Consider the following 17,462-nt stretch of genomic DNA (forward strand, 5'->3'; position numbering starts at 1 on the left):
AAAATGACTGGCTCTACGATTTGCAAACAAAGTTTGCATTCTGTATCTTCTTGAGTTGTGTACTTATGTGTTAGTGGATAGAAAGGGGTGAAAGGGACTTGTTGTTTGTATAGCGCCAACTTATTCCGCAGCTCTTTCAGGTAATTTATTTATTACCCCCCAGCAAGCTGGGTACTCATATTACTGACCTCAGAAGGATGGAAGGCTGAGTCAACTTTGAGCTGGCTACCTGAACCTGGTTGGGGAAAATAACCTTGTATACACTTTATTATTTTGATTATAGGGCAGATTATAATCCTATAGCACAACATTATTAGCTAATGTACTTGCACACTACAGATGTAGCAATAATTTATAGCTTAAACAAATCAGTGGAAAAAAATAACTTTCTTGTTTGACATAGTTTACTGGGAAACTCTTGTCATCAGGATATCTATGTTATAATCATATTTTATGTGAATGTGAACTGTTACTTGAACTTTTCCTTGAAGAAAATACTTATATATTTTTTTCATCCCCCAGGAATTGATATCATGAACATTACAAAGGAAGTTGACAGCAGAAGCTGCATCGGTGGACTGTGGTCCAGCAACTCATGTGAACTAGATAAGAACACATCATCCCCTAATATAACTCATCATGATATCCAGCTCCCTACCTTTTCTCCAGCCGCCAAGGCCCGGGTCATCATCACCTTTGTGATTTTTACACTTTCAGCCTCCTGCAACTTGGCAGCTCTATGGGCAGCTGCAAGAACAAGCAGGAAAAAAAGGTCTCATGTCCGGATCTTAATCCTTAACCTGACCACAGCCGACCTCCTGGTTACATTTATTGTCATGCCTCTGGATGCCATTTGGAATATCACTGTGCAGTGGCAGGCGGGGGACGCAGCCTGCAGAATACTCATGTTTCTCAAGCTTCTGTCTATGTATTCATGTGCTTTTGTGACTGTGGTGATCAGCGTGGATCGTCAGTCTGCTATCCTCAACCCACTAGCCATAAACAATGCAAAGAAGAAGAATAAGATAATGTTATCCGCCGCCTGGCTAATGAGCATCCTACTATCATTGCCGCAGGTATACAGCTTTTTGTTTCAATGAAAGGAAAGGTAATCCTATAGTGTTATCAATGTCAAACAGAACATGCTGATTATGGGATATGGACAAATGGTGGGAAGAGTCACACTGCCTAGACTGAAATGAACAGTTTTAAGCCCTTCATGACTGACCTCACTAATGGGCTTTAAACCTGCCCCTACATCTTTTTAAGGCTGTGGCTTGCCTGACTACGGACAGCCAGGCTCCTGCTCTAACAGCCAGGAATGGAGAAACCTCAGATCCTGACAGTTTAACCCCTTATATGCCACAGTCAGTAGCAACTGCAGCATGTAAGCAGATGACAGGGGCAGGGGTCTCTTTCTGTCACCCATCGATACTTCGCAGTACCAGTGGGTTCCCATTAAAACTTGATGCACCATTTTTCCCCCCCAAAAAAACTTTTTAAATGGATAAAATAACAAAAGAAAATGTTAAAAAGCAACACATAATAGGTACTATCACGTTAGTAACGACAATGAAAATATTTTATTTACCTCACATGGTGAACTCCAGTAATACCAGTATTACAAATGGAATATAGTAAGTGGAAGGCCCTATTACAGATTTTTCATTGGGGCCAGGAGCTTCAAGTCTTGTCTCTGGAGCTCACTAATTAAAATAGAACTGTAAGAGCAAATTATTAAATGGGTCTTAATTTTTTTCATAAGCTCTTCATCCATTTAAGAAATGAGCCAATCAGAAAAAGGCCTAGCAGGCAGAACAGTCAAATCTTTTAAGACCATTTTTACATTTTGTGAACAAAACATCCCCAATCTCTAGATATACAGTACATGCTAGCTGTCAAAATCCTGTGCAGCCAAGGCATATCTCTACAGTTCTAACTTTAATGGTAGATCATGCTGCACAGCACTTTGCCATTAAAGAGATCAGACTGATACAGTGTCAGCCTGACTCTCCGCAGATGACAGGGAGCTGAAATGACCAGCTCCGGATCACAAAGCCTGCTAAGTTCAAGCATTCGAAACCAACTCTGTCTATTACTGGGACTCAAATACAGAAAGCCGTCACCATGATGCAGTCTTGGACAGTATGATGTTATGGGCTCCCAACGGTGCCACGGTGAGCAAAGTGGGAGGACATAATCTGTGCTCTCCCAGCAATTCTGGGCAAAAGGGGCAAAATATGAGATTAGTTGTGGGGAGATCAGAATGAATGTTAAAATATTTTTTACTGAAAGAACAGCAGATGCTTGTAACAAACTTCTAGCAGATGGGGTTGGAAAATCATCAGTAAGTGAATTTAAGCTGCCTTGGATAAGCATAGATCTATCCTAAGCGAGAAATAAAAAGGAAATAATAGAAGAGCAGATCAGACAGACTAGGGGTCTTTTTATGATAAAACTATACATATAGATAAGGCTCTGCATTTTCCTGCCACTCCCTGGTCTCTGGATGGAGGGGGCTGTAGTTCATCACTCCCTGGAGAATATTTTATGGCATTTTTCTGACAATCCACCCCCATTCAATGAAGCGGTCATAATGCACAGACCTCCTGCTGTACAGTCAATATGGGCACTAGAGACAGGAAGTCTATGCCTCCAATATGGCTGACCCAGGGATGTCTTCAAAACTAAAACATTAACAGCGACAACATTATAAAAAAGAATAGACACATTATTTCTTTTTTACAGACTTGCATCTAATTCATGAAACAATTAAAAATGTTCCTTTTAATAGAACCAATTTCAGTCAGATTGAAGCAAAGTGAAAAAAAAGCTTCAAGGACAGAGCTGTCAATATTTCTTCGTAGTCCGTACCCTATAATTATAGCACCATAAATTAATGTTTATAGCAGGACTGAAAACCTGATTCCGTTCTATGAAAAGGAAGGTAGTTGTCAACTTTTTACAAAATTGAAATTACTGCTAGCATTGTATAAGGTGTGTGGGCGTCATGAATGCCTAATCAAAATGTAAAGTAGCTGTACAGCAAACTAAGCCGAGATATTCTGCAATCAACATTAAACAATTGTCCACATCCGTGCTGTCACCATCATTCATTCACTGCCCTCTGCCTCTCTGGAGCACATTAATCATAATAATATACAGACCCCAGAAGGTTTATTATGTCTACATTGTTTTCTGGCATTCTTTTCTTAACAGTAGGTATCATTGACAACTAGCTCATCACATGGCTGCTTGGTGTAGATATGGATTGAGTGTAGCTTGCTGTATGGAACTATCTAAATGGACCAGGCCTCCATGGCAGATATGGAAAATCAAGTCTGTAATGGTATTTGTGAAATACATAATGCTTTGTCCCATGAAATGACACGTTAATCCAAAAGCTGTAGGTGTTAATAAAGCTCAACAAACACACGTTGAGGTAAGGGCTTCACAAGCTCTTCTGGTGTCCAAGACAAACCTGTAAAATGTGCCACGTGCTATGATCCACAGACCCCTGATTCCATTGCCAGACCCTATGCACCTAAGACAGTGCTAAGCTTCTGGCAGTGGCGTAACTGTGATGCCACTGCTATGGTGGCACCATAGCAATGTCATTCACAATTCTCTTTTTAGTCATGCACCCTAAAAGTATCAGCCAAAGTGTCCACAATAAGTACCAACAGTGCCCCCATTGCCAACCATACCACTGATCAAGTTGCTAAGGCATTAAGATTAGAGATGAGCGAACGTACTCGTTTCGAGTACTTACGCACCCGAGTACCGCCATTTTCGAGTACTTCAGTACTCGGGTGAAAAGATTCGGGGGGCGCCGGGGGGCGGGGAGAGGCGTGGCGGTGCGGGGGGGAGCAGCTACCCCCCGTGCCGCCACGGCGCCCCCCGAATTTTTTCGCCCGAGTACGGAAGTACTCGGAATTCGCGGTATTCGGGCGAAAAAGGGGCGTGGCCGAGCACGTTCGCTCATCTCTAATTAAGATGCATCCATTTCTTCCTAGGCAGTATGGTGCAGCTAGGTAGCTGCCTATCCTTCCTTCCCCTTATCTGGGTCATACATTGATGGCTTTTACTGTAAAGCAATATATAGTTTAGTCCGCAGCACAAAATGGCATACCTTATATGGGAAGCTTGAAAAAATGCCTGCTTAATGGGAGATTCAGACCAAGGATCAAGGTATAAGCACTGTACAAAAAGAGTCCTTGAGCAGCATATGGGTGCAAAACGTTCTTTCACATCCCCAAGGATGCAATCTTTATTAAATCCACATAAGACAACGTTTCGGCCACACTCAGCAGCCTTTGTAAAGTCAGAACGTGTATTTTTTCGAAATAATCACAAATTTCTTACAAAAGTCCTCATTACTAGCCATCAATGTGGGACATATGTGGGACCTAAGGCCCATTGGTATCGCTGTAAAGTCTTCTCCTTTTCATCTAATGAATGTACATTTTTTTTCTTTTCGATGTTGTTGCAGATAATTGGCCTTTAGTTCCGGGTCTTATATTTAGGTAGAAACTATCAAAGGTTGATCCAGGGATTATTCTGATTGCCATTATGGGTCGAGACGGAATTTTCCCCCAAATGGGCTTATTGGCTTCTGCGTCTTGGGGTTTTTGCCTTCCTCTGGATTAACTAGGGTTTGAACAGACTGAACTAGATAGATATCGTCTTCATTCAGCCTAACATATGTTACTATGTTTAGGTTTGTACTACAAAGACAAACCAAGTCATTTATACAGGAAGCAAAAAAGAAATGAAATAATGGGCGGGCTGACATGTAATCCTGTGCCTCAGGGGTATAGAATAATACCATTTTTATTATTAAAGTAAGGCAACACGTTTCGATACAGGATTTGTATCTTCATAAGGCTTGATGAAGATACAAATCCTCGTGGCTTGTTGAAGATACAAATCTTGTATTGAAAGATGTTGCCTTATTTTAATACAGTTTGCATTAATTTATACCTCTGTAGTTACTGGATTACACGTCGGGATTGCCCATTGCTTTGGTCTTTCTAGCATCCAGTTTGATGTACAGTGGATGTGATTCCCATACTCCATTCTGAAGGGAACAGCGGTTGACTACTGTTCCTTTACGAGCTATCTCCGGAGTTGTGCCCATGAGGCTCAGCCACACCAGCTGAGCGGCATTCCTCTGAGTCTGCTCACATTTCTGTCCTCGCTTAGAGATATCGCACCATGAGGTGTTGGTTTAGTAACTAGAAAAGAAAAAGAAATACAAGTTTAATTGCCATTATCCCTTTCCTTCCAGCTTTTTCTGTTTCATACAGTAACAATCACTGAACCACAGAACTTCACCCAGTGCACCACTAGAGGCAGTTTCCGTGAACACTGGCAGGAAACCACCTACAACATGGTGAGCTTTGTGTGTCTCTTCCTGCTTCCGCTACTCATCATGGTCTCCTGTTACTCAAGGATTCTGCTGGAGATCTCAAAGCGCATGAGCAAAGGAACATGTGAGTATTGTACCGAGAACACTAACATAAGCTGGAATGCATGACCTTGCTTTTCATTCATTCCTATTCACAAATTGTGTGACCTCAAATGTTCTAAGCCCTTGAGATTTAAAAAGGTTCTCTACCTAAGCTCTAGAAAAATTAAAAATTCCCATATCCACAGAATCCCACCCATTGTGCGCAAAGGGTCCCCCAAACCCTTGTTCCTCCTAGAAAGATATCCACAGCATCCAGGTAGACATCAGGAGTTGGCGGCGGAAGTTCCATGCAGAATTCGCCTGCGGCCACTAATCCCGGGCTTGGCCTGCCATGTGGACGAGATTAGTCAAAAATTTCGTCCACACAGGATGGCCAATCCATCGTGGCAAAGCCGAAGCAGAAGCCGGCGCTGCGGTGCGAATTCTCCAACCGCAGCATGTCTATTTTTTTCCCCCGTTGTGGCCTCGCTTCTCTCTATAGGAGTGCTGGCCGCAATGGAAAAGCATGCGGCCAAACCGCTCCAAAGTCCGCGGCTAAGTGGCGCGGGTTTTGAAGCTGCACTTTTCCAGCGGAAATCTTGCAGTTTTTTGCTGTGGCAAAACCGTGAGATTTCCGCTTGCACTACGACCCATGTGACCGCAGCCTTACAGAAACTGCTGAGACCCCTGTTCTCATATTTGCTTTTATGCATATGCCATAAATGTCTATGATGGGAAAAGTACAATAGTTGAAATAGAAAAACATGTTTCTTATACGCAGTCAAGGTAGTCTGCATTATCTTACACTGTATCAGAAGCCTTTTAGTTTATTTATACTGCATGGTACCGCACATTAAAATTGACATAGTTAATAATAATAATAATCTTTATTTGTATAGCGCCAACATATTCCGCAGCGCTTACATAGACAGGGGGAATACAGAAAGACAAAAGTACAAAAAATTACAGAACCCCGGTTACATAGTAATCAGTTGATGGAAACAATAGGGGTGAGGGTCCTGCTCCAAACGAGCTTACATACTACAAGTAATGCGGTGATACAGAAGGTAAAATTGCTGGAGATGTGCACAGTATGGCGAGGTGGAGACTGAGGGATGCTATATACAGACAATGGTCAGACATTTAGCCATGTGACGGTAGGATCAGTATGACTGCAGGAGCGGTTTATGATGGCTAGCAGGGATTGCAGTCAGTAGGTCAGGGAGCATGTTATCAGGCGGTGTATAGAGGAGTTTGTTTAGAGAATGCGGTATGCCTCCCTGAAGAGGTGCATTTTTAGAGCACGCCTGAAGTTTTTCGAGTCCTGGATTGCCCGGGTATCCCTTGGTAGTGCGTTCCAGAGGACTGGTGCTGCTCTGGAGAAGTCTTGGAGGTGGGAGTAAGAAGTTCGAATTAGAGGGGTGTGCAGTCTAGTTTCGTTTGCCGAGCGGAGAGCCCAGGCTGGGTGATGGATTGAGATGAGGGAGGCAATATAGGTGGGCACTGCGCTGTGGAGGGCTTTGTGGATGAAGGTAGTAAGTTTAAATTGAATTCTGTATTTAACGGGCAGCCAGTACAGTGACCGGCACATGGCAGAGGCGTCCGAGTTGTGGCTGGACAGGAATATGAGTCTGGCTGCCGCATTCAGGATGGATTGGAGAGGGTAGAGTCTGGTGCAGGGGAGGCTGATCAGCAACGAGTTGCAATAATCCATCCGTGAGAGGATGAGGGCAACAATAAGCGTTTTCAGCGTGTCTATGGTGAGAAAAGAGCGGATTCTTGCGATGTTCTTGAGGTGCAGCTGACATGTTCGGGCGAGAGATTGGATGTAGAGGGTAAATGAGAGATCTGAGTCGAATATGACCCCAAGGCAGCGGGCATGCTGTTTGGGAGTTATGGTGGCGCCATACACTGAGATAGAGATGTCAGGATGATGTTGGTTAGTGGAAGGAGGAAACACTAGTAAGTCAGTTTTAGAGAGGTTTAGTTTTAGGTAGAGAGAGGACATAGTGTTAGAGACAGCGGACAGACAGTTGGTGATGTTTTGGAGGAAAGGTGCAGAGATGTCACGGGAAGAGGTGTATAGCTGGGTGTCATCAGCATAAAGGTGGTATTGGAGGCCAAAACTCTTGATGGTTTGTCCAACAGGGGCTGTGTAGATAGAGAAAAGGAGGGGGCCGAGGACCAAGCCTTGGGGGACCCCAACAGCAAGGGGAAGAGAAGGAGAGGTAGAGCCAGCAAAGGAGACGTTGAAAGAGTGGTCAGATAGGTAGGAGGAGAACCAGGAGAGAGCAGTGTCCTTTAGGCCAATGGAGTGAAGCATACTGAGGAGGAGTTTGTGGTCGACAGTGTCAAATGCTGCAGAGAGGTCGAAGAGGATCAGTAGGGAGTAATCACCCCTCGATTTGGCTGTCAGTAGGTCGTTTGATACCCTTGTAAGGGCAGTTTCTATCGAGTGTTGGGGTCGGAAGCCAGACTGTAGGGGGTCGAAGAGAGCGTTCTCTGATAGATAGCTTACAAGGCGGGAGTAAACCAGCCGTTCTAGTAGTTTGGAGATGAAGAGGAGGTTTGAGATGGGTCGGTAGTTGGCAACATCAGTCGCGTCCAGAGTCGGCTTCTTTAGCAGTGGGGATATGATGGCGTGTTTGAAAGAAGAGGGAAAGATGCCAGAGGTAAGAGAGAGGTTGAATATAGTGGTGAGATGGGAGATGACCACTGGGGAGAGGGTCGCTAGCGCAGGTGGTGAGGCGAGCAGAGAAGAGCAATTTCGAGACTTCTTCCTCTGTCGTTGGTCTGAGTACAGACAGTGAGCAGGAGCTAGATGCAGTGCTGACAAGACTAGGGTCAGGGCTAGTCTGGGATTGGGAAGTTATTTCTTGACGGATGTCATCAATTTTCTTTTTGAAGTAGGTAGCCAACTCTACAGCACTAAGATCCGTCACAGGGGACTGCGGTTTAGGGCTGAGAAGGGAGTGAAAAGTATCAAACAGCCGTTTAGGGTTGTGCGATAATGAGGAGACGAGAGAGGTGAAGTAGACTTGTTTGGCATGATGGAGGGCGAGGTTGTAGGTTCTGAGCATGAATTTGTAGTGGAGAAAGTCTGCGGACGTTTGCGACTTCCTCCACAGCCGTTCAGCACTTTTACAGCACCGCCGGATGAAGCGCGTTTGAGGCGTGAGCCAGGGTTGCCGCGTTCTACATCGGATGGCTTGGATCCTGGGGGGCGCCACTTCATCCAGGGCTTGTTTGAGAGCGGTGTTGTAGCGATCGGCAGCCAGGTTGGGGCAGGAGAGGAGAGAGATAGGGGACAGAGAGGACTGTAGGGACTCAGCAAAGTCTTGGGTGTGAATGGCCTCAAAGTTCCTGTAGGTACGATAGGTAGGTGGGTGTGGAGAGATGTTAGGGAGTGTGAAAGAGAGGAGGTTATGGTCCGAGAGCGGGAGGGGGGAGTTAGTGAAGTTGGAAGCAAAGCAGAGCCGGAGGAAGACCAGATCCAGAGTATTGCCATCCCTGTGAGTGGGAGAGGCTGTGAGTTGAGAGAGACCAAGGGAGGAGGTGAGCGAAAGAAGCTGAGAGGCAGATGGGGAGTTGGGGTCATTAGTGGGGATGTTAAAATCGCCTAAGAGGAGGGTTGGGATTTCACAGGATAGGAAGTGGGGGAGCCAGGCAGCAAAGTGGTCCAAAAACAGGCGAGGAGCACCTGGGGGGCGGTAGATAACTGCTACTCGCATGGACAGCGGGCGGAAAAGCCGTAGCGTATGTACCACAAATGATGGAAAAGTGAGTGAGGGTAGAGGGGGGATGACCTGGTAGGTACAATTTGGGGAGAGAAGAGCACCTACTCCTCCGCCACGCCTGTCATCTGGTCTCGGGGTATGGGAGAACTGCAGGCCATTGTAAGACAGTGCAGCAGGGGAAGCCATGTCAGACTGCTGTATCCACGTTTCTGTGAGAGCGAGCAGATTTAAAGAATGAGCAGTAAAATAGTCGTGGATGGTGGGAAGTTTATTACATGCTGACTGGCAATTCCAGAGGGCCCATTTAAAGGAGTCAGGGTAGGGTTTGCATGGGCTAGCAGTTGGGCTTGAGGGGTGTCTTAGTGAGTCAGGTAGGGGGTAATAGTTAGGAGCAGTGGAGGGTGGGCCAGCATTGGGAGAGATATCCTCGGCTGCTAGTAGCAGCAAGATAGCAAGCGTGAGCAGATGGTTAGGAGATTTATGGGGGTGGCAGTTATGTTTGTTAGTGGTATTAGGGGGTTTGAGGCTTAGTAAAAAGTATAGAGTGTATGTGAGCTGTGCATAGGGGAGGACAGGAGAGAGGGGCTAATGTGAATAGTGCCCCCCGGAGGTGGGATTAGAAAAGAGGTGACAGCATTAGCGATAGCTTTGAAGTGCAAAGCATTTAAGCAGAGTTTGTGGCCTACCTGTCTCTTGCCCTGTTGAACTGCCATGTTAAACTGCATAGAAGTCACACTTGATCACGGGCACACTTCATCACAGGGACCACATGTGTACACTGTATGTTAAATACTGCATATAGTCCCATGTGGACCTTAGTGCCTGATATGCTGTTTTATTACTCAAAATTAGGCATTATGGAAGATAAATATATAATGTGCGTTTTACACATGTAGATATGTACATGTCCAAATATCTGTTATCCATTGGATAACAGTGACCACGTGACCAGAGACCGCTCACCATGGCCCTTGGTCCCTGTTTCAGGCTCTCGGCTCTTTAGTAGCCAGGGGCAAGGAGATTTTAAATTTCTGGGGCCCTCCCCAACTTTTGCGCTTACGTCTGCCATTTTGTCGACGGGCGCATGCGCTGAAGTTGGGGAAAGGTCCACGTATAAAGATCCCATCAGGGAAGATCACCGGAGGCCTTAGGTAAGTAATTTCCCCTCTTCTCACGGATCAGATCCATGACGGAAGGTAAAATTTTTGACTTTTTTTTTACTTTTACATGAGTGCCATTGGATAACAGAGATCATGTAACCAGGGACCATGTTCTGTGGCCCCCCATTAAATATCTAGACTCTCGGCTACATTCAGTAGCAAGGAGCAGGGAGATTTTAAATTACCCCAGCAATCCGTGGCTTTTGCACATGCATCCACCGTCTAGGTGACATGTGCATTTGCAGAAACCAGGGTAAGATCTATGAATAAATCTGGGACCTTAGGTACATAGTTTCATCTCCCCTCATGGATATGATTTGTCAGGGAAGATGAAACTACAGGCCAGTAAGTCTCACTTTAATAATTGGAAAAATATTCAACGGGTTTCTGAGGGATGCCAACCTGGAATACAGTACCTCAAAGAAAACAATGGTATAATTCATCATCAGCATGGGTTCATGAGGGGTCGATCATGTCAGACCATTTTGAGGAGCTTCTACAATGAAGTACATTCTAGGCTAGATCTGGGAGAGTGTATTGAGCTCGTATATCTGGATTTTTCTAAAGCATTTGACACCGTGCCGCATAATAGGCTGATATATAAAATTAGACCCCTCGGTCTGGGTGAAAGCGTGTGTATCTGGGTAAAGAACTGGCTCGGAGATAGGAAGCAGAGAGTGGTAATGAATGGTTCGGACTTGGATTGGGCCACCATTGCTAGTGGGGGCCACAGGGGGCAGTACTAGGCCCCATTCTGTTCAATATATTTATCCATGACTTGATAGAGGGACTGCACAGTAAAATATTGATATTTGCAGACAATACTAAATTATACAAGGTAATTGATACAACGAAGAACAATGTGCGGCTACAAAAGGACCTACATAAGCTGTAGGCTTGGGTACAAAGATGTCAGATGAAGTTCAATATTTATAAATGTAAGTTATGCACATGGGCAGGAGAAACGGATGTCAGCAATATAGACTAAATGGGGTACTGCTAGGGAAAAGTGATATGGAAAAAGACATGGGGGTACTAGCTGACGGTAGATTAACTAGAGCAATCAATGCCAGTCGGCTGCTGCAAACGTTAATAAAGTCTTGGGGTGCATTAAAAGAGGCACAGGGGCGAGGGATGAGAACAATAATCTTCCACTATATAAGGCACTTGTCAGGCCTCACATGGAATACTGCGTACAGTTCTGGACACCGGTGCTCAGGAAAGATGTTACAGTGCTTGACGGGGTTCAAAGAAGGGCAACTAAACTAATAAACGGAATAGGAGGAGTGGAATACCCAGAGAGGCTAACAAAATTGGGATTATTCACCCTGGAAAAATTATGGTTATGGCGGGATCAAATAACTATGCATAAATACATGAGGGAACAACACAATAACTATGAAATCCAGAAAACATGACCTGCTGGGGGTCCCTGAAGACTGGAATTGTGGAACACTGGTCTAGAGAAACAAAGGTTTTATCACCAACATAGAAGAGGGTTTCTTTACTGTAAGAGCAGTGAGACTGTGGAACTCTATACCTGAGGACGTGGTGATGGCAAAATCGATAGCGGAGTTTAAGAGGGGACTAGATGTCTTTCTAGAGTGCTATATTATTACAAGATATAGACATTAAATTACCAGCGGGGTTGCTGATCTGGGTCTTGGAGTGAGGTAGGAACTTTCAAAACATTGATCCAGGGATTATTCTGACTGTCATTATGGAGTCGGGAAGGAATTTTCCCTGCAAATGAGCTACATTGGCATCTGCCTAACTTTTTTTTTTTTTGCCCTTCTCTGGATCAACAATGGGGGCTGGAAATAGACTGAACTAGGTGGACATTATCTCCTTTCAGCCTAACATACTATGTTACTATGTAGCGCAAGGATGCATGGAATGGTATAAATGATATATATTCCAAAACACCTAACACAATGTTATCTTTGTCTGGTTAGTAGGTAATATTTACCCCTGTTTGGCTTGAAGATTTTCAGGTGCTCAGGTTGACCATGAGTCAAACTGTTTGAATAGCAACAACAAAAGGAGAAAAGCTGGCTCTTTAAAAAACACTTTTTAAATTCTTTTTTCAAAAGTTATAAATGATGGGTACTGTGTGACATCAAGGCAACTCAGATGCGTTTCGAAAGACACTGCTTTCTTGATCACAGCTCAAATCACAGAAGATCCCTTAAAACTATAATATTTTATTACTTTTACTTTAGAAAAACACACTTTGGGCTCAAGACACTCATCCACTGATGAGAAAATAAGACAAAAACAAAACAACAATGAACAGAACACACGTGCTGGTATAGGTCACGGTGTTACCACATAAAGGAAGTGTGATTTTAGACTCAGTTTGTACGTCTCCAGTATGGCTACGCAGTTTTTGTGCCATAGGAACTGCCCATTAGAGGGACAATATATACATGGGGGGATAGGGCGTTGTCAATCTCCCTAGTTGTGTCTCCCATATATCTGAAATTTTGTAGTGTAAATAGGTTAGAATCACCCCTCAGTATGAGATATTGTCCCAATTTAGTGTTTTCATTCACTGGTTTGGTTGATAGACTTGACCAACCATCTTCTAATATTCATATATAATTAGCCAAAAAATTCTAGACCTTAGTGAGTTGATGTAATCACTGACTGAATCGAGATATTCAGTGATTGATTCAAAATGAATGGTTCAATGCATTTCAGTCGGACCCACGACTTTTCAAGAACCGGGTGGTCAATTGTTTAGAATACATATGTCCATCAATGTGGAAGGTTTGACAGATATATGAATCAATGTAGATATATCTCGGTAGTTAGTTGTTTATGCGAGAGAATAATTGCTGGGGTATCTTGATTTTTAATAGTTGCAAAAGAATTTTCTGGGACGGCTCAAGATAGATTTTATAGGAGTCCCAAATAATTCTGATATTGGCTCTCCTGATTGGCAGGTGTAAATTTGGTATTTATACACCGCCTCTTAACAGCTATCATTGGTGTGTAGCTACCATTGGTCTACCCGATTTGATAGTATCGGTAACATAGAGATGGTTTAATATTCTATAACACCATTCTCCTGCTGTATAGACCAGTGTCTCAGCGCTCAGAGAAAAAGATAAGGATTAGGGGAACGATACCCCTCAGGTTAAATCTAGATCTGCAAAGAGGTCAGCAGATTTGCTAGTTTAACTCACTAGACCTGGCTAGTGAGTTAGATTGGCTACCTACCCACCATCAGGGCAGCAGGCTACACCAACCTCTATCTAATTTAGCCTAAAGAAAATTGCTCTCCACCCAGCTCTTTAATGCAGTGTAGACAGCTAGTTAACTGAGTCAAGACTATTTGACCAAGGGTTCAGTTAGCTATACTAACAAGTTTGCTGCCCTTTCTGCAGATCTAGATTTAAGTGGAGGGGTATTGTCTCCTCCTTTACTTACTTAGTCTAGACAGTCAGTAAACTGGGTCACTAGCATCTGACTGCAGGTCTAGTGAGTTAAACTAGTAAATCTGCTGACCTCTTTGCAGATCTAGATTTAACCTGAGGGGTATCGTTCCCCTAATCCTTATCTTTTTCTCTGAGCGCTGAGACACTGGTCTATACAGCAGGAGAATGGTGTTATAGAATAATAAACCATCTCTACGTTACCGATACTATCAAATCGGGTAGACCAATGGTAGCTACACACCAATGATAGCTGCTAAGAGGGTGTATAAATACCAAATTTAAACCTGCCTATCAGGAGAGCCAATATCAGAATTATTTGGGACTCCTATAAAATCTATCTTGAGCCGTCCCAGAAAATTCTTTTGCAACTATTAAAAATCAAGATACCCCAGCAATTATTCTCTCGCATAAACAACTAACTACCGAGATATATCTACATTGATTCATATATCTGTCAAACCTTCCACATTGATGGACATATGTATTCTAAACAATTGACCACCCGGTTCTTGAAAAGTCATGGGTCCGACTGAAATGCATTGAACCATTCATTTTGAATCAATCACTGAATATCTCGATTCAGTCAGTGATTACATCAACTCACTAAGGTCTAGAATTTTTTGGCTAATTATATATGAATATTAGAAGATGGTTGGTCAAGTCTATCAACCAAACCAGTGAATGAAAACACTAAATTGGGACAATATCTCATACTGAGGGGTGATTCTAACCTATTTACACTACAAAATCTCAGATATATGGGAGACACAACTAGGGAAGATTGATAACGCCCTATCCCCCCATGTATATATTGTCCTTCTAATGGGAAGTTCCTATGGCACAAAAACTGCGTAGCCATACCTGAGACGTACAAACTCAGTCTAAAATCACACTTCCTTTATGTGGTAACACCGTGACCTATACCAGCACATGTGTTCTGTTCATTGTTGTTTTGTCTTTGTCTTATTTTCTCATCAGTGGATGAGTGCCTTGAACCCAAAGAGTGTTTTTTTTTAAAGTAAAAGTAATAAAATATTATAGTTTTAAGGGATCTTCTGTGATTTGGGCATTTTATAAATTAGTTCCCTTTGCCTCTGTGATTCTCTTGATTCACAGCTCATGATCAAGAAAGTAGCTGTGATAGGGAAAGCAGTGTCTTTCGAAACACGCCTGTGAGTTGCCTGGGTATCAAACGGTACCCGTTATTTATAATTTTATGAAAAGAATAAAATAAGTATTTTTAAGGAGCCGGCTTTTCTCCTTTTATAAATTATATATACCCATAATCAAGAGGTTTCAGTGAGATGTGAGCTCATGTAATCTGAGAGTTTATAGTAATCAAGCAGGAAGCTTGCTTTGATTAAGAGCATCTACAAGATGCCTATAATGAAGTAAAACTTCTCCAGTCAGTGTTGTTTAACATAATGTTTTCCAAAACTCTTGAAGACAACCCCATTTGACCGTGCTTTGGGGTCAATAACTTGCTATAATGGACCACTTATGGGTCAATTCATCAATAACCTCTTTAGAATGTATTAGTGATATTTGACCTGTGTAAACAAACATAACAGCATTACTTACAGTGTAAAATTGAGGGTAGACCCTCAGAATTAATTGCTCTGGTGGGTTCAAGGTACGCCATTCCAAAACAGCCTTCAATTACATACATATATAATATTTTAAAGGGCTTGTACAAAAATTCAAAAATGATCTCTTATCCAAGGATAGAGGATAACTTTATAATCGGTGGACTTGGCTGCTGGAACCCTCACTGATCCCAAAAATGGTTGTCCTGACGCTTCCTGGCTTGAATGGAAGATGCGCATGTATGCCACTGCTTTATTCATTTCAATGACTGCACTGGTGATTGCAGAGCTCCTGTACTCCATAATTTCCAGTATTGGCATTGAAATGAATGTAGGATCAGCAAACATGAGTGTCCTCCTCTCCGTGTATGTGGGGACCATTAGCTATCTCAGCTTTCAGATCCAAACCGAATATAAAGTCATCTCATGGATATTGGATTACTTTTGATTTTCGTACAACCCTTTTAGCTTTCTATGTGTTGTGTCATGATTGTAATAACCAAGCTTTGCTATTATATTATAGTGTCTTCTAAAGAGGTTTACCTCCGACGCTCCAAGAATAACATTCCCAAAGCACGTATGAGAACTCTAAAGATGAGCATTGTAATTGTTAGCTCTTTCATTATCTGCTGGACCCCTTACTATCTCCTGGGCTTGTGGTACTGGTTCTATCCTGACACTATGGAAGAGAAGGTTTCTCAATCCCTAACACACATTCTTTTCATCTTTGGATTGGTCAATGCCTGTCTAGATCCCATCACTTACGGACTTTTTACAATACATTTTCGGAAAGGCCTTCAACGCTATTGTGGAAGAAGATGGACATCAGACACTGACACGAGCTCCTCTGTGACAGGATCATTCCGCTGCTCCATGTCATCTTTTCGTGCTAAAAAGATGATGGTTTTGAATCAGGAGATGTAAACTTTTCAGTTGTACAACAGCTCTTCAAACCACTCGGACTTGAGGACAAATAGCCTTGGCAACAGCTGCCCCTGAGATCACTACAGACACATTGCAATTCTGAATAACAATTCATGCACAACACTTGGACGTGCTCTAAACATTCATTAAAACATGACCTACAGCATGTTGTTAGTAAATAATTTTGCCCAGAGATGGTATTTTCTTTTTAAGCAGTAGATGCAGCCTACTTGTGAAGACAAACAAGTAAAACACATTTTGTACAAATCCCTCAGTGTGAAATTCAGTTGAAGATTTTGATTCTGGATGTAGCCAAAGGTTGACATAAACGCTGTCAGATGGCTTATACTGTATGTAGGTTACGCCAAACATTTAATTTTGGAATATAATTATAGTTGAAATGTAATATTACAGAGAAGATTGCTGTACAGATTACTCCTATCCATTTGTGCTATCTGATTACTTAACCTTTGATCTAACAACACTTTTCTGTTCTGCGTGCTGACCGTGATTTAACAAAATTGAATGATTAAAGGGGTTGTCTCGCGAAATCAAGTGGGGTTATACACTTCTGTATGGCCATATTAATGCACTTTGTAATATACATCGTGCATTAAATATGAGCCATACAGAAGTAATTCACTTACCTGCTCCGTTGCTGGCGTCCCCGTCTCCATGGCTCCGTCTAATTCTGATGTCTTCTTGCTTTTTTAGACGCGCTTGCGCTGTGCGGTCTTCTCCCTTCGGCTCCGCTCGGCAGCATCTGCGTTTTGGCCCCCGCCACCTTGTACGCGTCATCGCGTAGCTCCGCCCCATGACGTGGCCGGTTCCAGCCTCCTGATTGGCTGGAATCGGCATGTGATGGGGCGGAGCTACGCGATGACGCGTACAAGGGGGCGGGGCCAAAACGCTGATGCTGCCGAGCGGAGCCGAAGGGAGAAGACCGCACAGCGCAAGCGCGTCTAAAAAAGCAAGAAGACATCAGAATTAGACGGAGCCATGGAGACGGGGACGCCAGCAACGGAGCAGGTAAGTGAATAACTTCTGTATGGCTCATATTTAATGCACGATGTATATTACAAAGTGCATTAATATGGCCATACAGAAGTGTATACCCCCACTTGATTTCGCGAGACAACCCCTTTAATTGAACGGCTCCA

General features: G+C 43.3%; 1 protein-coding gene across 1 annotated transcript; it reads left to right on the forward strand.

The window, feature by feature from the left end:
- The first annotated feature begins 533 nt into the window (after positions 1 to 533).
- LOC136610778 (gonadotropin-releasing hormone II receptor-like) lies at positions 534 to 16,484 on the forward strand. The gene is made up of 3 exons (XM_066589981.1): positions 534 to 1,076; positions 5,291 to 5,495; positions 15,902 to 16,484. Exons 1-3 carry the CDS (start codon positions 534 to 536, stop codon positions 16,300 to 16,302), a joined length of 1,149 nt encoding a protein of 382 aa, XP_066446078.1. The 3' UTR covers positions 16,303 to 16,484.
- Positions 16,485 to 17,462: the final 978 nt, after the last annotated feature.

The sequence above is a fragment of the Eleutherodactylus coqui genome, chromosome 2 (assembly GCF_035609145.1).
Source record: "Eleutherodactylus coqui strain aEleCoq1 chromosome 2, aEleCoq1.hap1, whole genome shotgun sequence".
Classification (NCBI taxonomy): domain Eukaryota; kingdom Metazoa; phylum Chordata; class Amphibia; order Anura; family Eleutherodactylidae; genus Eleutherodactylus; species Eleutherodactylus coqui.

What these genes read in the sequence shown, in the direction of transcription:
- LOC136610778 (XM_066589981.1), top strand. Translation starts at nt 534, where the DNA reads ATGAACATTACAAAGGAAGTTGACAGCAGAAGCTGCATCGGTGGACTG. An exon ending in TCCTACTATCATTGCCGCAG is followed by an intron (nt 1,077 to 5,290) that starts GTATACAGCTTT and finishes CTTTCCTTCCAG; the next exon opens with CTTTTTCTGTTTCATACAGT. An exon ending in GCGCATGAGCAAAGGAACAT is followed by an intron (nt 5,496 to 15,901) that starts GTGAGTATTGTA and finishes ATTATATTATAG; the next exon opens with TGTCTTCTAAAGAGGTTTAC.